This window comes from Sapajus apella, unplaced genomic scaffold, assembly GCF_009761245.1.
Source record: "Sapajus apella isolate SASKATOON/1434 unplaced genomic scaffold, GSC_monkey_1.0 scaffold12, whole genome shotgun sequence".
Classification (NCBI taxonomy): Eukaryota; Metazoa; Chordata; class Mammalia; order Primates; family Cebidae; genus Sapajus; species Sapajus apella.
In genome coordinates this window covers 35348639-35371639 of record NW_022436952.1, presented here as the reverse complement: position 1 = coordinate 35371639, position 23001 = coordinate 35348639, and the positions used below count along the sequence as shown (strand labels likewise).

General features: G+C 42.1%; 1 protein-coding gene and 1 long non-coding RNA gene across 4 annotated transcripts in view; both read left to right on the top strand.

Moving 5' to 3' along the window:
• LOC116553436 overlaps positions 1-2859 on the top strand; it is an 11911-nt gene extending 9052 nt beyond the window's left edge. The window contains exon 2 of the long non-coding RNA XR_004269748.1: positions 2722-2859. This is a non-coding gene — a long non-coding RNA (uncharacterized LOC116553436). The remainder of the gene's footprint in view (positions 1-2721) is intronic.
• Positions 2860-3371: 512 nt separating this feature from the next.
• Positions 3372-22695, top strand: ZNF207 (zinc finger protein 207). 3 transcript variants are annotated; one of them, XM_032280919.1, is made up of 12 exons: positions 3372-3554; positions 5572-5698; positions 11226-11365; positions 13332-13495; positions 13618-13693; positions 14196-14243; positions 15962-16032; positions 17889-18046; positions 19222-19314; positions 20319-20561; positions 21539-21698; positions 21843-22695. In XM_032280919.1, the coding sequence occupies exons 1-12, from the start codon at positions 3514-3516 to the stop codon at positions 22001-22003; spliced, it is 1482 nt and encodes a 493-aa protein (XP_032136810.1). In that variant the 5' UTR covers positions 3372-3513; the 3' UTR covers positions 22004-22695. The 3 variants fall into 3 exon arrangements, with proteins under 3 accessions (XP_032136810.1, XP_032136811.1, XP_032136812.1); XM_032280920.1 differs by lacking the exon at positions 14196-14243; XM_032280921.1 differs by lacking the exon at positions 19222-19314.
• Positions 22696-23001: the final 306 nt, after the last annotated feature.

Genomic DNA, 23001 nt, shown 5'->3' with positions numbered 1-23001 from the left:
AGTAGCTGGGATTACAGGCACGCGCCACCATGCCCAGCTAATTTTTTGTATTTTTAGTGGAGACGGGGTTTCACCATGTTGACCAGGATGGTCTCGATCTCTTGACCTCGTGATCCACCCGCCTCGGCCTCCCACAGTGCTGGGATTACAGGCTTGAGCCACCGTGCCCGGCTAACTTATTTTTTTAGCCACAGAATCTCATTCTGTCACCCAGGCTGGAGTACAGTGGCATGATCACAGCTCACTGCAACCTCTAACTCCTGGGCTCAAGCAATCTTCCCTCATCAGGATCTGGAGTAGTTGGCACTACAGGCATGCACCACTAAGTATGATTTATTCCTGTTGATACTGACCTTGCTCACCTGGCTGTGGTAGTATTTGCTAGGTTTCTTTACTGTAAAGTTACTTTCCTCTCCCTTTCCATTCTGTTCTCTTTGGAAAGAATTCACTATTCTGTTGATTGTGTGTATAACCACAGTTAAGGAGTAGGATTTGTGCACCCCACCCTGAGAGTATTTACGTAAACGATGTGGACTTCTGCAAGGGACATTTGTCTCTTCTCCTCCTTTTATTTATTTAATCAATTATTTTTTTATCAGGGTTACACTAGTTATATTCGGTTATACCAGGCTATCTTGGGTTATAACACAACTTATTTTATTGCTCAAATTGCCCCACTCTTTCAGTTGGCTTCTGGGTCCCTCTGGTATACATTCATCAGTGTAGGTGTTTGTGTTTTTTTTTTTTTTTTTTTTTTTTTGAGACGGAGTTTCACTCTTGTTACCCAGGCTGGAGTGCAATGGCGTGATCTCGGCTCACCGCAACCTCCGCCTCCTGGGTTCAGGCAATTCTCCTGCCTCAGTCTCCTGAGTAGCTGGGATTACAGGCACACGCCACCATGCCCAGCTAATTTTTTGTATTTTTAGTAGAGACGGGGTTTCACCATGTTGACCAGGATGGTCTCGATCTCTTGACCTCGTGATCCACCCGCCTCGGCCTCCCAAAGTGCTGGGATTACAGGCTTGAGCCACCGCGCCCGGCCGGTGTTTGTTTTTTGAGCACTTCCTCTTTCTGACACTACAACATTCTCTCTTTTTTTTTTTTTTTAAGAGATGGGGTTTCGCCATGATGGCCAGGCTGGTCTTGAACTCCTGACCTCAGGTGATCCACCCACCTCGGCCTCCCAAAGTGCTAGGATTACAGGCGTGAGCCACCGCGCCCAGCCCGACACTACAACATTCTCTAGGCTCATTTTGTGTATTTTCTGCCCCAGTCCTAGAATCAGCCATTTCTCCAAGGAGCCCAGGTTGATTTTACTGGAGAATGGTATTACAAACCAAGATCTGGTGCAAAGTATGCTTGGTATGGGGTATTATTGCTTCTAGGCCCTCTCAGCTGTTAAGACAATTAAATTTTATGTATTTATACTAACGAGTATATAGACATATCCATAATATTTATCTAGGTATCTATTTAAAAATAAACACGAGTTCATACTGGTGTCTCCAACTCTAATCCATGGCCAGATGGATTATTCTAGCCTTCTCCCCCTGCTTATCCATAAACCCACTAGAACAGTGAGAGGCTCACGCCTGTAATCTCTGAAAAGCCAAGGCTGGAAGATCACTTGAGCCCAGGAGTTCAAGACCAGCCTGGACAACAAAGTGAGACCTTATCTCTATACAGAAAAAAAAAAAAGGAGCAGGCATGATGGCATGGCCCTGTAGTCCCTGCTACTGGGCGGGCTGAGGTGGGAGGATCCATTGAGCCCAGGAGATTGAGGCTGCAGTGTGCCACGATTGCACCACTGCACTCTACTAGCCTGGGCCACAGAAATCCAGTTAATTTTTAATTTTTTCATACAGACAGGATATTGCTTTGTTGCCCAGGCTGGCCTTAAACTTCTGACTTCAAGTGATTCTCCCACCTCAGCCTCCCAGAGTGCTGGGATTACAAGAATGAGCCACTGCACTCGGCCGAAATACCTATGTTTTTTAGACTGAGTCTCGCTCCGGTGGCCAGGCTGGAGTGCAGTGGTGCAATCTCGGCTCACTGCAACCTCTGCATCCTGGGTTCAAGGGATTCTCCTGCCTCAGCCTCCCGAGTAGCTGGGATTACAGGTGCTTGCTACCACGTCCCGCTAATTTTTTGTATTTTTAGTAGAGATGGGGTTTCACCATGTTAGCCAGGATGGTCTTGATCCCCTGACCTCGTGATCCACCTGCCTCAGTCTCCCAAAGTGCTGGGATTATAGGTGTGAGCAACCGCGGCTGGCTAGTTTTTATATTTTAGTAGAGACGGGGTTTCACCATGTCGGCCAGGATTGGCCTCGATCTCTTGACCTCGTGATCTGCCCGACTCGGCCTTCAGTGCTGGGATTCCAGGCGTGAGCCACCGCGCCCGGCTATCAGCTCCAGTCTTACTACGACTAGTTTTTTCAGGTGCCCAGCTTCAGACAAACTCTTTGCTCCCTTACTGAGACACACTTTCTTTCACCTCGCTTGCTCCCGTTGGCTCTTCAAGAAACCTTTCTTCGGTGGGGCGCAGTGGCTCATGCCTGCAATTTCAACACTTTGGGAGGCCGACGCGGGCGGATGACTTGAACCCAGAGTTCGAGACCTGCCTGGCCAACACGGTGAAACCCTATATCTACTAAAAATACAAAAAATCAGCCGGGCTTGGTGGCGCGCGACTGTAAGTCCAGCTACTTGGTAGGCTGAGGCAGGAGACTTGCTTGCACTCGGGAAGCGGAGGTAGTAGTGAGAGGCGCTGAACCAGGGAGGCGCAGACTGCTGTGGTCCGAGATCGCGCCGCTGCACTCCAGCCTCGGCGACAGAATGAGACTTCGTCTCTGAAACAGTCTTTCTTGACAACCCTGTGACCACTGCCCCTAAGGCCGCCTTAGGCTCCCGCTCTCTGAGGTCCTGCAGCACTTCGCATTTCCCTAGCGCCGCACTGAGGACTCTGCGTTGTGTACTAGTCTGTCACCAATCTGCGAGTTAACAAGGCAGAGAATAACTTCTTAGGTTTAGCACGTGATAGGCACATAATCAACATTTACTGTTTAATTGAAACAAAATTAAAACTGGGCGCTATCTCAATCTTCATGTGTAATCGGCCCTAACTGCACTGGCAGTCTTTCCCGTTATTTTGTTTTCCATTCGCATGCGTACCTAGCTCTCCGGCTCCTTCACAAAAGAAACTCGAAGAAAGCAAGCACAGCCAGCGAGAACGAAAAACTCTCAAACGGACAAGATGGCGGCCACCTCTCGCGCCTCTTAGTCCCACCCACTCAGGGAGGAGGTCTGCGTCATGTGACCTCCCCCTTCCTGGGTCCGCCTTCCACCGCAGTGCCTGACGGGAGGCGGAGCGGCGAACGAGGCCGTCGGCCATTTTGTGTCTGCTTCCTGTGGGACGGGGTGGAAGCCGTTGGGTTGGGAAAGTGAGCGATTTTTCGCTTCGTTTCTCCTGCTGCTTTTTTCCTCCCTACTACTTTATCGGTAGAGCGCAGTTATGGGTCGCAAGAAAAAGAAGCAGCTGAAGCCGTGGTGCTGGTATCCTTTGTCGGTTTGAAGTCGAGGTCGCGCTGGGGTGCCGGTTGGTGGGGCCTGGGACTGGGGGGCCTGGGTTTGGCCTATGCCGTGGAGGGTTAGTATCTAGGCTTCGGCGTGGGTGGTCTGGTGGCTGGGATTGGACTTGGGAAGGCTTCTGGGAAAATGGAGTTCCGAGGTCGAGAGGGTTCTTGCGGTTGTGGGTCGTGTGACTATGTGACTCAGGAGGATCTTGTTTGGTGCGAATTTTGGACTCAGTGGGAGGCGGCCTGGACCCCTCCGCCAAGGACAGTGACCCCTAGGGACATTCAGACACACACTGTTGTTTTTGGTGACGATTCAGCAAAGGGACTTTTTCTTCGAGTGCGAAAGGCTCTTCCCAGTCTGTCACCCACTTTTTCTGTTTTTATTTATTTATTTTATGTCTGTGTTTTTTTGTGTTTGTATTTTCGAATTGGCGGTTTGGTAAAGGCTCAAGTTACGCCACCCTTTTTTTCTTTTCGGGGCCGGGGGAGAACTAGCTTCCGTCTCACCCAGAGGCGCCTTAATCTTCAGGAAGCGTTGTCACAGGGTGGAGTTTCTGTTACTCAACTTTGTAGGACTAAAAATGCCTCTTATTAGAAAGGAAAACTCTTACTAAAGTGTGACATTATTTAATGCCATTTCCGGAGTCGTTGATATTCTTTACGGTAAAATTGATTTTGGCTGGGCGCAGTGGCCCACGCCTGTAATCCCAGCACTTTGCAAGGCCAAGGCGGGCGGATCACTAGGTCAAGAGATCGAGACCATTCTGGCCAACATGGTGAAACCCCGTCTCTACTAAAAATACAAAAATTATGTGGGCGTGGTGGTGCGCACCTGTAGTCACAGCCACTTGGGAGGCTGAGGCAGGAGAATCGCTTGAACCAGAGAGGGAGATTGCAGTGAGCTGAGATTGTGCCGCTGCATTCCAGACTGGGCGACAGAGCAAGACTGTCACCCAGAAAAAAAAAGATTCTATTTACTGTCTTGTACGTAAAGGCGGCCTTTTACAGTTCTGCGTTTATTTTTTATTTTCGTTTTGTTTTTGAGACAGAGTCTTGCTTCGTCGTCAGGCGCCAGGCTGGAGTGCAGTGGTGCCATCTCGGCTCACTGCAACCTCCGCCTCACGGATTCAAGCAGTTCTCCTGCCTCGGCCTCCCGAGTAACTGGGACTACGGGTGCGCACCATCACGCCCAGCTAATTTTTGTATTTTTAGCAGAGACGGGTTTCACCATGTTGGCCAGGATGGTCTCGATCTCTTGACCTCGTGATCTGCCCACCTTGGCCTCCCAAAGTGCCGGGATTACAGGTGTGAGCTGCTGCGCCCTGCGAGTTCTGCGTTTATGTAACGGTTTGAAAAATAGCTTAAATACGGTTACGAATTTTGTAATGTGATTTTAGGAAAACCTGAGTTGTGAGTTAAGAATTCTGTTTTATTTATTTAGTGTATCTGTGAATTTAAATACAGTCCTTGGCAACATAAATTTATATGGAATTGGAAACAACTTTATGGATTGTTCATTCGAAATTATGTGATTATTGTTAATCATATGGTTAATCTTAGATTCTAAATATTGCCTAATTCCTATTCTGGTTATTGTTATCGTTTACATAGCTAGTGAAGTAATTGTTCTGATAGAAACTTGGAGGTTTCTTAACTCTTTCTTGTCCTCAGTGTGCATTTGTAAATGTTGAAATATTTATAACAAAAGTTAATTTCACAAAGATCTCTGTTAAACAGGAATTTGATAAAGTATATTGCTGATTACTGAGATGTGTTTATTGTGGTAGTGAAGAGAGATGGGCTTCCAGGAAATTGAAAATACTGAAATTACATGCCAAGTGTTGTCCCTAATTGTGTAATAAATATCAAAAGCAAAGTTTCTGTGCAGTACGATTTTGGTTTTAGCTGTTCCCATATTGTAATGTTACTCATATGTTTTTATTATAGGCAGTGTCACCACTATGCTGTTTTTGTGCCTTAACAGTATTGATTAGGTATTGTAATAGAGATTTTGATGATGAGAAGATCCTTATACAGCACCAAAAAGCAAAGCATTTTAAATGCCATATATGTCACAAGAAATTGTATACAGGACCTGGCTTAGCTATTCATTGCATGCAGGTAAGGATTTATTGTCCCCTTGTGATTTGGAAACATCTTGAAAGAATAATCTTCTATTTTTCTGACAAATGTAATTTTTTTTATTTTTTTTTGAGACCGATTCTCGCTCTGTCACCCAGGCTGGAGTGCAGTGGCACAATCTGGGCTTACTGCAACATCCGTCTCCCAGCTTCAAGCAGTTCTCCCTAGCCTCCCGAGTAGCTGGGATTACAGGAACCCACCGCCACACTCTGCTAGATCCCCCCTCACTCCTGTGACAGAATTGTCCTCTTATTGTCCAGGCTGGAGTGCAGTGGCATGATCTCGGCTCACCGCAACCTCCACCTCCCAGGTTCAAGCGATTCTCCTGCCTCAGCCTCCAGGATTACAGGCATGCGGCACCACGCCTGGTTAATTTTGTGTTTTTTTTTTAGTAAAGATGGAGTTTCTGAGTGTTGGTCAGGCTGGTCTTGAATTCCCGACCTCAGGTGAACCACCCGCCTCCACCTCCCAAAGTGCTGGGATTACAGGCATGAGCCACCTTGCCTGGCCTAATTTTTGTATTTTTAGGAAAGACCAGGTTTCTCCATGTTGGCCAGGTTGGTCTTGAACTCCTGACCTCAGGTGATCCACCCACCTTGGCCTCCCAAAGTGCTGGGATTACAGGTATGAGCCACCGCACCTGGCCGATGACTAATTTTTTTTTTTGTTCGTTTACCTGCTGTAAAAGATAAGGTAGCCAGTCAGCCTTAAAAACAGATTTGTTCAATAGCCATCAAGAAGATAAACAAAACTGGCTTTTTATGTTTAAAGAGACTTTATATTTGTGTTTAGTCTGATAGTACTTTTCTTGGTTAGAGTGGTAGCAGATTGGGATCACAAAATATTTCCGGAGTACTTGGCAGAGAACAGGAATCAGCAATTTTATTTTTGTTGGTTGTCTGGCCATAAGAATTAATACTTAATCAGCTGTCATTACTCACTGCCATTGGAGGATTTGTTACTATCTGTAGCTTGGGGCTGGGTTTATTTCAACATTTCAACAGTTTATTTGTTGGACTTCTTTTGGAATGGTAGCGTTGTATTTTTTGCCCTTTTTTTTTTTTTTTTTTTTTTTTGAGACACTGTCTTCCTCTGTTGCTAGACTGGAGTGCAGTGGCGCGATCGCAGCTCACTGCAACCTCCAGACTCCCTGGTTCAAGCGATTCTCCTGCCTTAGCCTCCCGAGTAGCTGGGATTACAGGGATGTGCCATCACACCGAGCTAATTTTTATATTTTTAGTGGAGATGGGGTTTCACCGTGTTGGCCAGGATGGTCTCCATCTCTTGACCTCGTGATCTGCCCGCCTTGGCCTCCCAAGGTGCTGGGATTACAGGCGTGAACCACCATACCCAGCCTTTTGCTTTTGTTTTTAAGAGATGGCCTTGCTCTGTGGCCCAGGCTGGTTTGCAGTGACATGATTATGGCTCACTGCAGCCTCAATCTCCTGGACTCTAGCCATCTTCCTGCCTCATTCTCCCAGAGCCCTGAGATTACAGGCATGAGCCACTGTGCCAGCCTAGCATTGTATTTCATTTAATAATTTCTAGGTTTCTTGAGTTCTTTCACCAGTAAATGGTGACAGCATTGTAATTTATATTTTTAAGATCTAGTAAATACCTTCATGTCTTATTCAGTATTATTCTACTTTTGTTAGTCTTAGAGCTGTCTATAGTTTTGCTTAATTAGACCATGGAGAAATATGAGTTGAGCAAATACCCAATCATTGGAAACTACTATTGGTGGGAGATAGGGAGACATGGTTTCTTCAGGTTTAAAGTTAAATTTATATAGATCCTTTTCACTCCAGACACTTTAAGAAAAATTTAATATTCATTTTAAAATGTTGACCAGGTGCGGTGGCTTACGCCTGTAATCCCAGCACTTTGGGAGGCCGAGACGGGGATCTCCTGAGGTCAAGAGTTAGAGACCAGCCTGGCCAACATGGTGAAACCATGTCTCTACCAAAAATACAAAAACTATCTGGGCGTAGTGGCGGACACCTGTAGTCCTGGATACTCGGGGGGCTGAACAGGAGAATTGCTTGAAAACCCGGGAGGCAGAGGTTGCAGTGAGCTGAGATTGTGCCACTACACTCCAGCCTGGGTGACAGAGTCAGACTCCTTCTTTTAAAAAAAGGTTAGAGAACCTGCTGCATGCTAGACCCACAGCTGTTCACTGTTGTAGCCACTTGTTACATGTGGCTGTTTAAAATTAAAATCATGTAAAAATTACTCACTTTCTCTGTCACTTAGCTACATTTCCAGTGCTCTGTAACCACATGTGGCTGGGTGGATAATTATTATATTGGATAATACAGATAAGAACATTTTCTTTTGATTGATTGACAGGGTCTCACTCTATTGCCCAGGCTAGAGTACAGATCATAGCTCACTGTGACTTTCAACTCCCTTACTCAAATGATCTCCTATCTCAGCCTCCCGAGTACCTGGGACCACAGGTGTGTGCCACCATACCTGGCTTTTAAAATCATTTTATTTTTATAGAGACAGGGTCTCACTATGTGCCCCAGGCTGGTCTCCCAACTCCTGGGATCAAGCGATTCTCCCACCTCAGCCTCCCAAAGTTCTGGGATTACAGTTGTGAGCCACTGTGCCCAGCCATTTCTGTGTTTTTTGTTTGTTTGTTTGTTTGTGGCCAGGGGTGGGGGGTGGGGACAGGGTCTTGCTCTGTTGCCAGGATGGAATACTGTGGTGCGATCTCAGCTACTGCAACCTCTGCCTCCTGGGATTAAGCAATTCTCCTGCCTCAGCCTCCCGAGTAGCTAGGACTATAGGCGAGTGCCACCATGCCCAGCTAATTTTTTTTTTTTTTTTTTTTTTTTTTTTGGTGTTTTTAGTAGAGATGGGGTTTCATCACATTGGCTGGACTGATCTCTCAAACTCCTAGCCTCAAGTGATCCACCTGTTTTGGCCTCCCAAAGTGTGAGATAACAGGCATAAGTCACTGCATCTGGCATCTGTTAGACTTTTTTTTTTTTTTTTTTTTGGGAGAGGGAGTTTTGCTCTTGTCTCCCAGGCTAGAGTATGGTGGTACGATCCTGCCTCACTGCAACCTCTACCTTCTGGATTGAAGGGATTCTCCTGTCTCCAACTCCTGAGTAGCTGGGATTACAGGTGCTTGCCACCATGCCTGGCTAATTTTTGTATTTTTATGGGATTTTATTTTTTTTTCTATTATTTTTAAATAATAGAAAACTTTATTTTTAAAAATTTATTTCGGCAGATGAGTTGTTACACATTCCTTAGTGGATTCTGACTTCCTTGGCCCACCGTCCGCTGAGATGGGGTTTTACCATGTTGGCCAGGCTGGTCTTTTTTTTTTTTTTTTTTTTTTTGTTTTTTTTTTTTTTTTTTTTGAGACGGAGTTTCGCTCTTGTTACCCAGGCTGGAGTGCAATGGCGCGAACTCAGCTCACCACAACCTCCACCTCCTGGGTTCAGGCAATTCTCCTGCCTCAGCCTCCCGAGTAGCCGGGACTACAGGCACGCGCCACCATGCCCAGCTAATTTTTTGTATTTTTAGTAGAGACGGGGTTTCACCGTGTTGACCAGGATGGTCTCGATCTCTTGACCTCGTGATCCACCCGCCTCGGCCTCCCAAAGTGCTGGGATTACAGGCGTGAGCCACCGCGCCCGGCCGGCCAGGCTGGTCTTGATCTCCTGACCTTAAGTGGGCCACGGCGCCCAGCCCTGTTAAGCTTTTTGAAAGGATTTTTCTGGCTGCAGAGTTGAAAATAGACTGCAGAGTACAGTGAGACCAGTTTGGAAGACTTGGAATATTCCATACTAGACGAGATGGTGACAGAGACCAGAGTTTGATAGGTTAGGTATGGGGTATGAGAAAAAGGAGTTGAGGATGATCTCAAGATGTTTGGTCTGACTAGGTTCAGTGGCTCACGGCTGTAATTGGCACTTTGGGAGGCTGAGATGACTGACTAATCACTTGAGCCTAATAGTTTGAGACCAGCCTGGGCAATATAACGCGACCCTGTCTCTACGAAAAACACAAAAAATTAGCTGGGCATGGTAGTATGTACCTGTGTCCCAGCTACTCATGAGGCTGAAGCAGGAGAATGGCTTGAGCTGGGGAGGTCGAGGTTGCAATGAGCCGTGTTAGCACTGCTGAACTCCAGCCTGGGTTACAAGAGAGACCCTTCTCAAGAAAGTTTTATGTCAGCAATGTGAAAATGAGTTAGCATATACTGAAGATATGGAAAGCTACAGGGATAATAGGCTTAAGAATGAGAATAAGGGGCCGGGTGAGGTGGCTTAGGCCTGTTATCCTAGCACTTTGGGAGGCAGAGGCAGGTGAATCACCTGAGGTTGGGAGTTCGAGACCAGCCTGTCCAATGTGGTGAAACCCTATCTCTACTAAAAATACAAAATTAGCCAGGCGTGGTGGTGCATGCTTGTAATCCCAGCTACTTAGAAGGCTGAGACAGGAGAATCGCTTGAACCCGGGAGGCAGAGGTTGCAGTGAGCTAAGATCATGCCATTGCACTCCAGCCTAGGCAACAAGAGCCATAGGGTGGTTCAAGCGATTCTCCCTCTTCAGCCTCCTGAGTAGCTGGGATTACAGGCACCCGCCACCATGCCTGGCTAATTTTTGTATTTTTAGTAGAGACAGTTACGCCATGTTGGCCAGGCTAGTGTCAACCTGCTGACCTCAGGTAATCCACAAGTGCTGGGATTATAGGTATGAGTGAGCCACTGTGCTTGGCCCCAGCTAATTTTTTTTTTTTTTTTTTGAAATGGAGTCCTGCTCTGTCTCCTAGGCCGGAGTGTAGTGTGATCTCAGCTTATTGCACCCTCTGCCTCCTGGTTCAAGTCATTCCTCCTGCCTCAGCCTCCGAGTACCTGGGACTATAGGCGTGTGCCACCAAGCCTGGCTATATTCCAATTCTCATTATGAGGCTGTTTCCTAATCTTTACTTAATTCACACTTGAAACATTTCTGATTTGGATAGGACTACTAGTTATTGCTAACAATTCAAGTAATCAAGATTGTACGGTAAACTTGAAGGAATGTTTATTGAATGCTTACTGTGTGTTAGACATCTGGCCAAGTGTGTGTTTTTCTGTTTTTTTTTTTTTTTTTTTTTTTTTTTTTTGAAATGGAGTCTTCACTGTTGCCCAGGCTGGAGTGCAGTGGTGCCATCTCGGCTCACTGCAACCTCCTTCTTATAGGTTCAGGTGATTCCCCTGCATCAGCATCCAGAGTAGCTTGGATTACAGGGGTGCACCACCATGCCTGGCTAATTTTTGTATTTTTAGTAGAAACGTGGTTTCACCATGTTGGCCAGGCCGGTCTCGAACTCCTGATCTTGTGATCCCCCACCTTGGCCTCCCAAAGTGCTACGATTACAGACGTGAGCCACCGCACCTAGCTGAACATTGATTTTTTTAACATTATACCAAGTGGTCTTTGATTAATTTAGAATTACTCTTAAAAAATACTTCTATCTAATGGAAATTGTTGTTGTTAGGTACATAAAGAAACAATAGATGCCGTACCAAATGCAATACCTGGGAGAACAGACATAGAATTGGAAATATATGGTATGGAGGGTATTCCAGAAAAAGATATGGATGAAAGACGACGACTTCTTGAACAGAAAACACAAAGGTAAATATTTAAATAAATTTTTTTTTAATTTGAGACAGAGCCTTACTTGGTTGGAGTATAGTTGTGGGATCCTGGCTCTCTGCATCTTCTGGCTCCGGGGTTTAAGTGATCCTTGTTGTTTTTTGTTTGTTCTGAAATGGAGTCTGTCTCGCTCTGTCACCTAGGGGCATGATCTTGGCTCACTGCATTGCTACCTCTGCCTTCCAGGTTCAAGCAATTCTTGCCTCGGACTCCTGAGTGGGGCTACAGGCATGCACCACCATGCCTGGCTAATTTTTGTGTTTTTAGTAGGCACAGGGTTTCACCATGTTGGCTAGGCTGGTCTCGATCTGCAGACTTAAAGTGGTGATCTGCCTGCCTCGGCCTCCCAAAGTGCTGGGATTACAGGCGTGAGCTGTCATACTCAGGCTTAAGTGATTCTTGTGCTTCAGCCACCTACCTGGGACTACAGGTATGTGCCACCACGCCCAGCTAATTTTTGTATTTTGTTTTTATTTATTTTTGTATTTCTTTTGAGGCAGAGTCTAGCTCTGTCGGCCAGGCTGGAGTGCAGTGGCGCAATTTCTGTTTACTGCAACTTCTGCATCCCAGGCTCTAGCGATTCTCGTGCCTCCGCTACTCAGCTGGGTTTTCGGGCGTGCACCACTATGTCCAGCTGTTTTTTTGTTGCTGTATTTTTAGTAGAAACGGCGTTTCACCATGTTGCCTAGGCTGGTCTCAATCTCCTGGCTTCAAGTGATCCGCCTGCTTCAGCCTCCTAAAGTGCTGGGATTACAGATGTGAGTCACCACAGCTGGCCTAGTTTTTGTAGTTTTTAGTAGAAATGGGGTTTCACCATGTTGGTCAGGCTGGTCTCAAACTCCTGACCTCAAGCAATCCATCTGCCAAGGCCTCCCAAAATGCTGGGATTGTAGGTGTGAGCCACCATGCCTCTCCCCTTGTGATTATATTCTTTTTTCAGCCTCACTTTAGCCCAGAGTTACTATTTTCAATTATAAATTTAGTGGTAAGGTAGTTGCAGTGCCTCACACCTGTAATCTCAGCACTATGGGCGGGCAGTACAAGAAGATTGCTTGAGCCCAGAAATTGGAGACCAACCTAGGCAACATAGAGTGACATTCTCTCTTTACAAAAAAAAAAAATTAAAAAGTTAGCCAGGCGTGGTGGCACATGCCTATAGTCTCAGCTGAGGTGGGAAGATCTCTTGAGCCCAGGGCGTTGAGGCTTCAGTGAACTGTGAATGCTCCAGTCCAGCCTGGGCAACAAAATTGAGACCCTATCTAGATGAATCGATTGATTGCTTGTTATAAGATAGATAAAATTTAATGGTAGATGATAGATTTATTCGGAATTTTTAATTTGAGTTGTTTTTGAAGATACGTACTTAAGTTGTACCATTTGGATCATTCTGTTTTCTTATTATTCACAATTGAATTCCACATAGAATTAGCAAGTGTTAAGGCATATGAAAATGCTAGACCCCTATAATTTCAGTGCTTTGGGTTGCTGGACTGGAAGATTACTTGAGGCCAAAAGTTTGAGACCCCATCTTTACCCAAAACAAAATAAAAAAGGGCTGGTTTGGCATGTGCCTGCAGTCCTAGCTACTTGGGAGACTGAGGCAGGAGGATCACTTCAGCCCAGGAGTTTGAGAGTGCAGTGAGCTGCAATCGTGCTCCTGCACTCCAGCGTGGTTCACAGAGCAAGACCCTATCTATTAAAAGTTTAAAAGAAAAAATACTGACTTAGGATAATCATTTTATCTTTTATGGGACAGAAAGAACGTTAACCTTGTTTAACGTAAGGTGAAAACACATTTGAAGAACATAGAACAGTACTAATTGAATTTTGGGGGAAGAAAACTCTCATGAACTAATTGTACCGAAATACATATTTTTTTAATATTGAATGTTGTAAATCGACTTTAGTTTTTACTCTATGTAAATAATTTTTTTTTAACAGAAAGTCAAAAAAAGAAGCAACAAGATGATTCTGATGAATATGATGATGATGACTCTGCAGCCTCAACTTCATTTCAACCACAACCTGTTCAACCTCAACAAGGTTATATTCCCCCCATGGCACAGCCAGGACTGCCACCAGTACCAGGAGCACCAGGAATGCCTCCAGGTAGCACATAGGATTGCTTAAAATCTGACATTCTTAGGACTTTATTTATACTGTATCAGAGTACACCTTCTTCACCCTGACTTTTTAACATTTGTTATTTTTATTGAAATTCTCGCTTGTAGGCATACCTCCATTAATGCCAGGTGTTCCTCCTCTGATGCCAGGAATGCCACCAGTTATGCCAGGGATGCCACCTGGGTAAGAAAATTCTTTTAATTGTCTTGTGGGCTTGTGCCTAGTAATGATCTTTTTCAATCTGGATGTTATATGAATGAAATGTTACTTTCTGTTTTTTGTTTCTAGAAGGTATGGGCTCTGTAAATCTTGTCTAATAAAGGGATCAACCAGTAAATTTAAGGAATATGAATTTGCTTCTGAAGAATAGATTTTTGGGTTTTAGGGTATATGTAAGCAACCATCTACTTCCAACTGCATTTGCTGTGATTAAAGTAGTTGGTTATGTATAGATTTGAGCTTCTGAGATTCAGAACTACCTGTGACACTTTGTAGTTGCGACAAGAAGCAGACAAACTCTGTAAATGATTTATTTGTCAAAGCATCAAAACTAAAAATGAAGATGAGGTGCTTGTGCCCATCACTTTTACTTAAATATTGTTGGATGTGAGAGGTATACAGTACACTTTCCCACTGTATTTTGAAAATCACAGTTAGATTTTGATTTTGTCATACATTTTCACAGATTGCATCATCAGAGAAAATACACCCAGTCATTTTGCGGTGAAAACATGTAAGCATCTCATTCATAATGTAATTCAGGAGGTATAATCATAATGTCATTTTTTTATGTGTGTGTTTAATGGTATCTATTCAGTTGACTTCAGAACTTTTCTAACCTTCCTCACTAAAACTTGCAAGCTGATTAGCACAGGTCTCTTAAAGGAGGAAAATAGAACATCTTTTTAGGAAATAGTAATAGACCTATTTAAACATACTTCCAATGTGTAGCGATTTTCTCCAAAGTATTGAAAGTAATAGGACCTGATAATAAGGGTTAGTATTTAAGAAAGAAAGACTGTATATTTTGTGAAATTACGTACTTTATTATCATAGGATGTAATGGAATTTTCTTTTCTTTTTTTTTTTTTTTTGTTTTTTGTTTTTTGAGATGAAGCTTTGCTGTTGTTGCTCAGGCTGGAGTGCAATGGTGCAATTTCAGCTCACTGCAACCTCTGCCGCCTCGGTTCAAGCGATGCTCCTGCCTCAGCTTCCTGGGTAGCTGGGATTATAGGCATGCACCACCACACCCAGCCAATTTTTTATATTTTTAGAAGAGATGGGGTTTCATCATGTTGGCCAGCCTGGTCTTGACCTCAGGTGATCCACCTGCCTCGGCTTCCCAAAGTGCAGGGATTACAGGCATGAGCCACCTCACCTGGCCTGTAATGGAATTTTCTAATAAAATCTATCAATATAAATAAATCTTCTGATAAAAATTCTAAATCAAGAATTGAATTTACTCACAAAAATTTTTTAAAAATTTAAAAAGAGAATTGACCCCTTTTTCAGTTTTTTAAGTGAATTGGACACTGATTTGAAGGTGAGCTCTTTTAGGGGAAAAAAATAAATGGGTCGTGTTTTTAAGTCATGGTTTAGTGTTAGGTAGCTGTTGTAAATAGTAGGCCATCTGGATTTACTTTTGAGTGTCTCTAAATTTGGTAGTTGTATTTCCTTTCTCTTAGAATATTTGTATATATATATGTATAAAGAGAGGGTCTCTCACTCTTGTCGCCCAGGCTACATTGCAGTGGCACAATCACAGCTTGCTGCAGCCTCAACTTCTTGGGCTCAAGTGATCGTCCCACCTCAGCCCCCTGAGTATTTGGGACTACAGGTGCACACTACTACACCCAGCTAGTATTTAAAATTTTTACGTTTTTTTTTTTTTTTTTTTTTTTTTAAACAACAAGATAGGGTCTCACCTTTTGCCCCGGCTGATCTTGAACTCCTGGGTTCAAGCAGTCCTTGAGCCTTGGCCTCTCAAAGTGCTGGGATTCCAGGCACGAGTTGCCACACCTAGCCAAATAAAAACTCTTTTCACACGGTACATTCAGTCTTCCTTTGCAAAATGCAACACAACTCTAAAATAGAGATTTCTTCTTTTTATTTAATACTCTGTTGATATTTTCCAAGTAGGAAAAAATTGTGATTTTGCTTTCCAATTACACATACTTTAGATGAGGCCTCTTGTACATATTGAGAGTGTATTTGTTCTCAATGACTTTAAATGTTTTGTCAACATTTTTTTTTTCTTTTATTGGTAAACCAAAGAGTTTGCTGGGTTTTAGACTATTTATTTTGATAGGATTGTTACAGTGTGTTGTGTGTTCTTTCAGCTTGATTCATTTTAATATTAGAGATCAAATTCAAGTCTTTTAGCCAGAATATTTTTTTAATGGTTTATGCTGTTCATTAACTTAGTATTTCTTGAAATTTGCTTTCTAATAGAATGATGCCAATGGGTGGAATGATGCCACCTGGACCAGGAATACCACCTCTGATGCCTGGAATGCCACCAGGTATGATATGTTAGTTTCATCTTACAGGTTTTTTTTTTTTTTTTTTTTTTTTTTTTTGAGGCGGAGTTTCACTCATGTTACCCAGGCTGGAGTGCAATGGCGCGATCTCGGCTCACCGCAACCTCCGCCTCCTGGGTTCAGGCAATTCTCCTGCCTCAGCCTCCTGAGTAGCTGGGATTACAGGCACGCGCCACCATGCCCAGCTGATTTTTTGTATTTTTAGTAGAGATGGGGTTTCACCATGTTGACCAGGATGGTCTCGATCTCTTGACCTCGTGATCCACCCGCCTCGGCCTCCCAAAGTGCTGGGATTACAGGCTTGAGCCACCGTACCCGGCCATCATCTTACAGGTTTTATATAGACTTTACTTCTAAGTTTTTTAGACGTTTGTGGGCATTAGTATAATGAAATTTAAAATTTTCCCTAAGTTGCAAAGTGTTAAGTGTTATATGGATCCTTTTTTTTAAAAAAAAAAATGTGTTTTAGTAGATATCTGAAGACCATGGCCCTTTTTTGAAGTTTGAAATAGATGATAGGTTTCAAAGCAGCCAAAGTGAGTCATGGCCTATGTGCTGAATCTCATGTACTTAAGAACACTAGTATTTGTTAAGAATTTTTTTTTTTAAGAAGTTTTGCTCTTGTCCAGGCTAGAGTACAATGGCACAATCTCTGCTCACTGCAACCTCTGCCTCCTGGGTTCAAGCAATTCTCCTACCTTAGCCTCCTGAGTAGCTGAGTTTGCAGGCATGTGCCACCATGCCTGGCTCAATTTTTGTATTTTTAGTGGAGACAGGGTTTTTCCATGTTGGTCAGACTGGTCTCAAACCCCCAACCTTAGGTGATCCACCTGCCTCAGCCTCCACAGTGCTGGGATTACAGCCATGAGATACTGCGCCCGGCCCCAAACAAACTATATTAAATAGTGTAGCCATTTATTGTCTCAGTCAATGAAAAGAAACAAACAAAAATTATAATAAATGTATATACACACACACACACGCACATTTTTTTTTTTTGAGATGGAGTCTTGCTCTGTCACCAGGCTGGAGTGCAGTGGCGCCGTCTTGGCTCACTGCAACCACTGCCTCCTGGGTTCAAGCAGTTCTTCCACCTCAGCCTCCTGAGTAGCTGGGACCACAGGCACGTGCCACTACGCCCAGCTAATTTTTGTATTTTTGGTAGAGATGGGGTTTCACCATGGCCAGGATGGTCTCGATTTCTTGAGCTCTTGATCCACTTGCCTCGGCCTCCCAAAGTGCTTGGATTACAGGCATGAGCCACTGCGCCTGGCCTTATACTTTTTTTTTTTTTTTTTTTTTTGTGATGGAGTCCCGCTTGCCCAGTCTCTGTTGTCCAGGCTGGAGCACAGTGGCACAATCTCAGCTCATGGCAATCTGCCTCCTGGGTTCAAGTGATTCTCCTGCCTCAACCTCCTGAGTAGCTGGGGTACAGGTGCCCACCACCATGCCTAGCTACTTTTTGTATTTTTAGTAGAGATGGGTTTTCACCATGTTGGCCAGGCTGGTCTTGAACTCCTGATCTGGTAGTTGATTGAAATAATTATTTTATATGTTACAAGAAGTTGGCTAAATCAGTAGGACCAGTAAGTGTAATTGCCAAATGTTTCGCCCATGCATTAGGGTCTAGTGTTATCTTCCACTTTGTAAAATTCTGAAGCAGTATAGAGGGAAAATTTGAGGCAAGAATGTTGCATGGGGCAAATGCCTAAGTTCCTTGGACTTAATTGAGGTGTTGAACAGTTAATTGTTAATAACTTTGTAGTGTAGAAGTAAGTGTGTTTTCCTACACTAAATTTTTCAGTGACTTAGTCTCCCCAAACATTTCTTGTCTGCAGGTATGCCCCCGCCTGTTCCACGTCCTGGAATTCCTCCAATGACCCAAGCGCAGGCTGTTTCAGCTCCAGGTATTCTTAATAGACCACCTGCACCAACAGTAACTGTACCTGCTCCACAGCCTCCAGTTACTAAGCCTCTTTTCCCCAGTGCTGGACAGGTAAGGTGAAAATCCTAAAAAGGAGTGCACTTATATTTAAAGATAAAGTACGGTTGTTTACAGAATGCTTTGAAATTCTCAAAGGTCAATTTTTTTTTTGTCTAATATTTTTAATATAATTTACTAAATATAAAAGATGGCTTATCCACTTCCATGTTTATACATTGATTTCCTCTATTCATAAAAGGTTGAATGAAGCCAAAGTTTGTATGTTACTTTTTCATATTTGTGAACCCTATATATTCTTAGCTTTTTTTTTTTTTTTTTTTTTTTTTTTTAAATGTTTTTTTTAAACCTAGTATCTGGGGTGTTTAGAGGTCTTCCTTTACTGACTGAACTATGAATGGAATGAGACCAAAGCCAAAGATGAACATCCCTAAGACTATAGCAAATCATGTCAGGCTCTGCCTCTAGTATGGAACAGTGATGAGCTACAGTGCTGCCCTTGTGCTAAAATGGTGTCATTTAATGGCTTTTGACCTAGTCACACTTGTATTTCTTATTGGTCTTTTTTCAAAGAAAACTTTTTCCAAAGCATAAGTGAAAGATGCTTCTGTTATGGTGTGCACGTAAATCGTTAAAACCTTGACTTTTTTCCTCGATTCATTGAGAAATAAGCAGATTAAGATTTAATTTATTTACACTTTAGATCAGGATGTATGTTTATTCATTTTATTTTTTAGATTAGCTCTTAGATTTTTTAAAAGTTGTTTTCTGTTTGTGAGCGCTAAATTAAAAGCATTTTCTTTAAGTGCCTTTTATTAAGTACATTAATCAGCTTTTATGGTGGGTGGGAATTTTATGTATTGAGAGATGTAAAACTTTGGACAAAAATCTTTTGTAGAGAATCATTGATACAGAATTGGATTGAAGTGTCAGTATTTATACATCGCTATTCTCAGTTTTGGGTATTCTTGAAATAATGCAAAACACAGTAGTTTTAGAAAATAAACTAGTTAACTAGGTTTTATTGGTATAAAATTAAATTTTTTTTAGGTGCATATTTTAATATTGTTTATTGTAAATGCATTAACTGCCTGCCTTTTAAAATAAGTGACATTTGATTGCATTCAATTTTGCATTTACAAAAATGCAATCTAAAAAGTCTACCACATGGCTTATTTTGACCCATTTGTTTGGAGACTTTTCATTGTTTCCTTTCTTTTATGCTACAGATGGGGACACCTGTCACAAGCTCAAGTACAGCTTCATCCAATTCAGAAAGTCTGTCTGCATCTTCTAAAGCTCTGTTTCCTAGCACAGCACAAGTACGCAGGAAGTTGCAGTTTAAAATTGTTAAAATGGCTTTATAAGTTAACCCTTTGGACCCCACTTAAAAACTGAATATTTTTCCAAAAATATACTGTGTAATTTTTTAAAGCAAAATTAATGCTATATAAGTCAAATGGTATTTGAAAATTTGAATTCATACTAAAAAAAAAGTACCCCAAACTCCTACGGTTTCTAAAGGGTTAAAAGCATGTAAGCAGTAAATGCATTATAGTGGCCAATGGTTAGCCTGATGCATGATTAAGCTATTTTGATTTATGCTGTTTAATGCATCATATTTAATGTAAGAAAATTTAATACTCTGCTTTGATCCTAAAAGTTGGCCTAGTCTACATGTTTTAGATGTGTGGTGTTATGAAAACACATTTGTTACTGATAACTTGTTACTTTAAAAGATCCTACTGAATTAACCCTTTTGTCTATGGTTATTATCCAGCCATTGTTAATTTGGAGGGGATTATATAAATATATAAAGAATACCGCTAAAGGACGTATCTTTAATGTGTCACCATTTATAGTCGTTCATGTTATACTTAGTAACTGGAGTTTAAACTCATATTCTGTAGTTTTTTTGGGGTTTTTTAAGCTGTTTGATAGATTAACAACTAAACTATTAATAGAACAGTAAAAATAGAACACATGTTATGCTGTTATAACATACTGTATTTCAGTAGTCTGGAATAAATACAAAGCATTGTAAATTTAATTTTTGGTGAGGAGGTAGAAGACATCTAACAAGTTAAATATACAGTTTTATTTCCACTGCTGTGTTCTGGATGTGACTTTAACACAGCATCTTTTGATACTCTTAATGGGTTATCTTGAATTTTGTGGAGTGTTTGTCGCATGTTAACTTTGTTATAATTTCATTTAAAGTTTGGTCCTTTATTTAATGTTGATTCCTTGTTTTAAGTTAAACTGTTTGTAGATATACTTAAATTTGGGTTGTGAAGTTTTGTTGATGAAGTATTATATTTTACAGGCTCAGGCAGCTGTCCAGGGACCTGTTGGTACAGATTTCAAACCCTTAAATAGTACCCCTGCAACAACTACAGAACCCCCAAAGCCTACATTCCCTGCTTATACACAGTCTACAGCTTCAACCACTAGTACAACAAATAGTACTGCAGCTAAACCAGCAGCTTCAATAACAAGTAAGCCTGCTACACTTACAACAACCAGTGCAACCAGTAAGTTGATCCATCCAGATGAGGATATATCCCTGGTAAGTTCTTTTCAGTTTTCTACTAGCAGCATTTGATTTAAAGCCAATAGCAATTTGTCCCTTTGAAAAGTGTTACTTTGTACTCACATGGTCTGTGATCTGGTTTAATGCTTACTAAGTGGTTTTTGCCATTCTGATTCTTAAGAAATCACAAAGTACTTAAAGTGGATGGATATTGCATGTTTTGGTCTTAGATGTTTTCTCTTCCCTTCCTCCAGACTGTTCTGAAAAGACAGTAAGTCAGGTTGTTAACTCTCTTAAAAATCATTTTAGTTAAACACAAATTTGCATATATTAATTGAAGAACTGTTAAGTGTGAAGTAGAATCTGTAAATCCCCTAAGTCCCATATAAAGGAATTAATTTTAATATAAAGTCAATATTTAGAATGTTGATAATGGCCGGGCACGGTGGCTCATACCTATAATCCTAGCACTTTGGGGAGGCCAAGACAGGTGGATCACTTGAGGTCAGGAGTTCAAAACCAGCCTGGCCAACATGGTAAAACCCCATCTCTACTAAAAATACAAAAATTAGCCAGGTATGGTGGCAGGCACCTGTAATGCCAGCTACTAGGGAGGCTGAGGCAGGAAAATCACTTGAGCCTGGGAGGCGGAGGTTACAGTGAGCCAAGATTGCATCATCGTGCTCTAGAATGTACAACAGAGCCAGACTCTGTCTTATGGGAGGAAAAAAAGGAATGTTCATAACAATACTTCATTAGATAGTTTCTTGTTGAAGCAATTTGTAATTCCTGGAAAGTTGTTAGTCAGGCTTCAAGTTTACAAATAGGTGAAGTTTTAAGGTATATAGAGTTTAAGCAGTTGGATTGGTTGGTTTGGGAAAACTAAATAGTTGGGGAGTAAGGGTAAATGTTTGAAAATTACTCTTAACATTACAAGATTTTAGATGCATTCCTTTATGTTTGATGCAGCTCTGCATTCAGGTATTGAACCTTGTGCTTATTTTTATTTCCAGGAAGAGAGAAGGGCACAGTTACCTAAATATCAACGTAATCTTCCTCGGCCAGGACAGGCCCCTATCGGTAATCCACCAGTTGGACCAATTGGAGGTATGATGCCACCACAGCCAGGCATCCCACAGCAACAAGGAATGAGACCCCCAATGCCACCTCATGGTATTCCTCTTTTTATGTTTATCATATTTAGTGGATTTTCTCAGCTAATGCATAAAATATTAAATTCATTTGGAATATACATTGCATTTAAAAAGTACAGTGCATAACAATCTATTTTTTGTGTTTGAAATTGTTGTTTTTTAGGTCAGTATGGTGGTCATCATCAAGGCATGCCAGGATACCTTCCTGGTGCTATGCCCCCATATGGGCAGGGACCGCCAATGGTGCCCCCTTACCAGGGTGGGCCTCCTCGACCTCCGATGGGAATGAGACCTCCTGTAATGTCGCAAGGTGGCCGTTACTGATCTTACTTCATCCAGTCTAATAGGTTTGGAGATTAAACCTTTTCTCAACTTGTGCTGTTTATATAGCCAAGCTTCCGTCAATAAGGCTTCATTGTGACTTTAACAAACATTATCTTCCCACATACCAGGAACTATTGGACATTTATTTTACATGGGAAAAATTATTTGGAATAATAAAGCAGGAATTTTTCCTGAAGTTGCAATTTATACTGTATGGCTTCTTTTTCATGTTTCATCTAGGTTTTTAGAAGTGAAGTATAGTAAATTTGGTTCGTTAAATTGTGAAGGCGCTGGAATTACATGAACATACCACCTTATTAAAGGCAAGTTCTGTAAGCTTACATTGCTATTTGTAAAGTTATGCCTTCACAGCATTTCAGATGCTGTTGGACTTCATGTCCCCAACCTAGCTTGGTGAGGGCTGTAACTGTTTCCAAGTACTTGTACATTGGAAGTCTGAATGTGTAACAATATTTAATGTATTTAGAGTTCCTCATGTTGCAGGGTTTAAGAAATCTGACCCACCAAGGTCATGTGACTTTTCTGTACTGTTAAACTTCATTGTAATAAAATGAGAGAAAAATTTATGCCTTTTTATTCATAACCCAGCTGTGGACCACTGCCTGAAAGGTTTGTACAGATGCATGCCACAGTAGATGTCCACATAATAAAATACATAGTTACCAATGCAATTTTGATATATCATTGGATTCTGTCTTTGAGTTCTAGGTTCTTAGCTGCATGTTTTAAACTGAATAGTGTATGTAGAGTTGTATGTTAATGCTTCAGTTAACAGAAAAACATAGATATATGAGTCATTACATAATGGATATGAAAATCTTTATAATCACCTTTCCACTCTCTTTGGTGTCAGTACACATCAGGTGTCATAGATACTTAAAATGTAAATGTTAACACTTTTTCCTTCCTGCTAAGATGTTTAGAGCCTAGTGCCAGACCCATTCATTTTCTTTTGATTATTTTTGAGACTTCAGTAC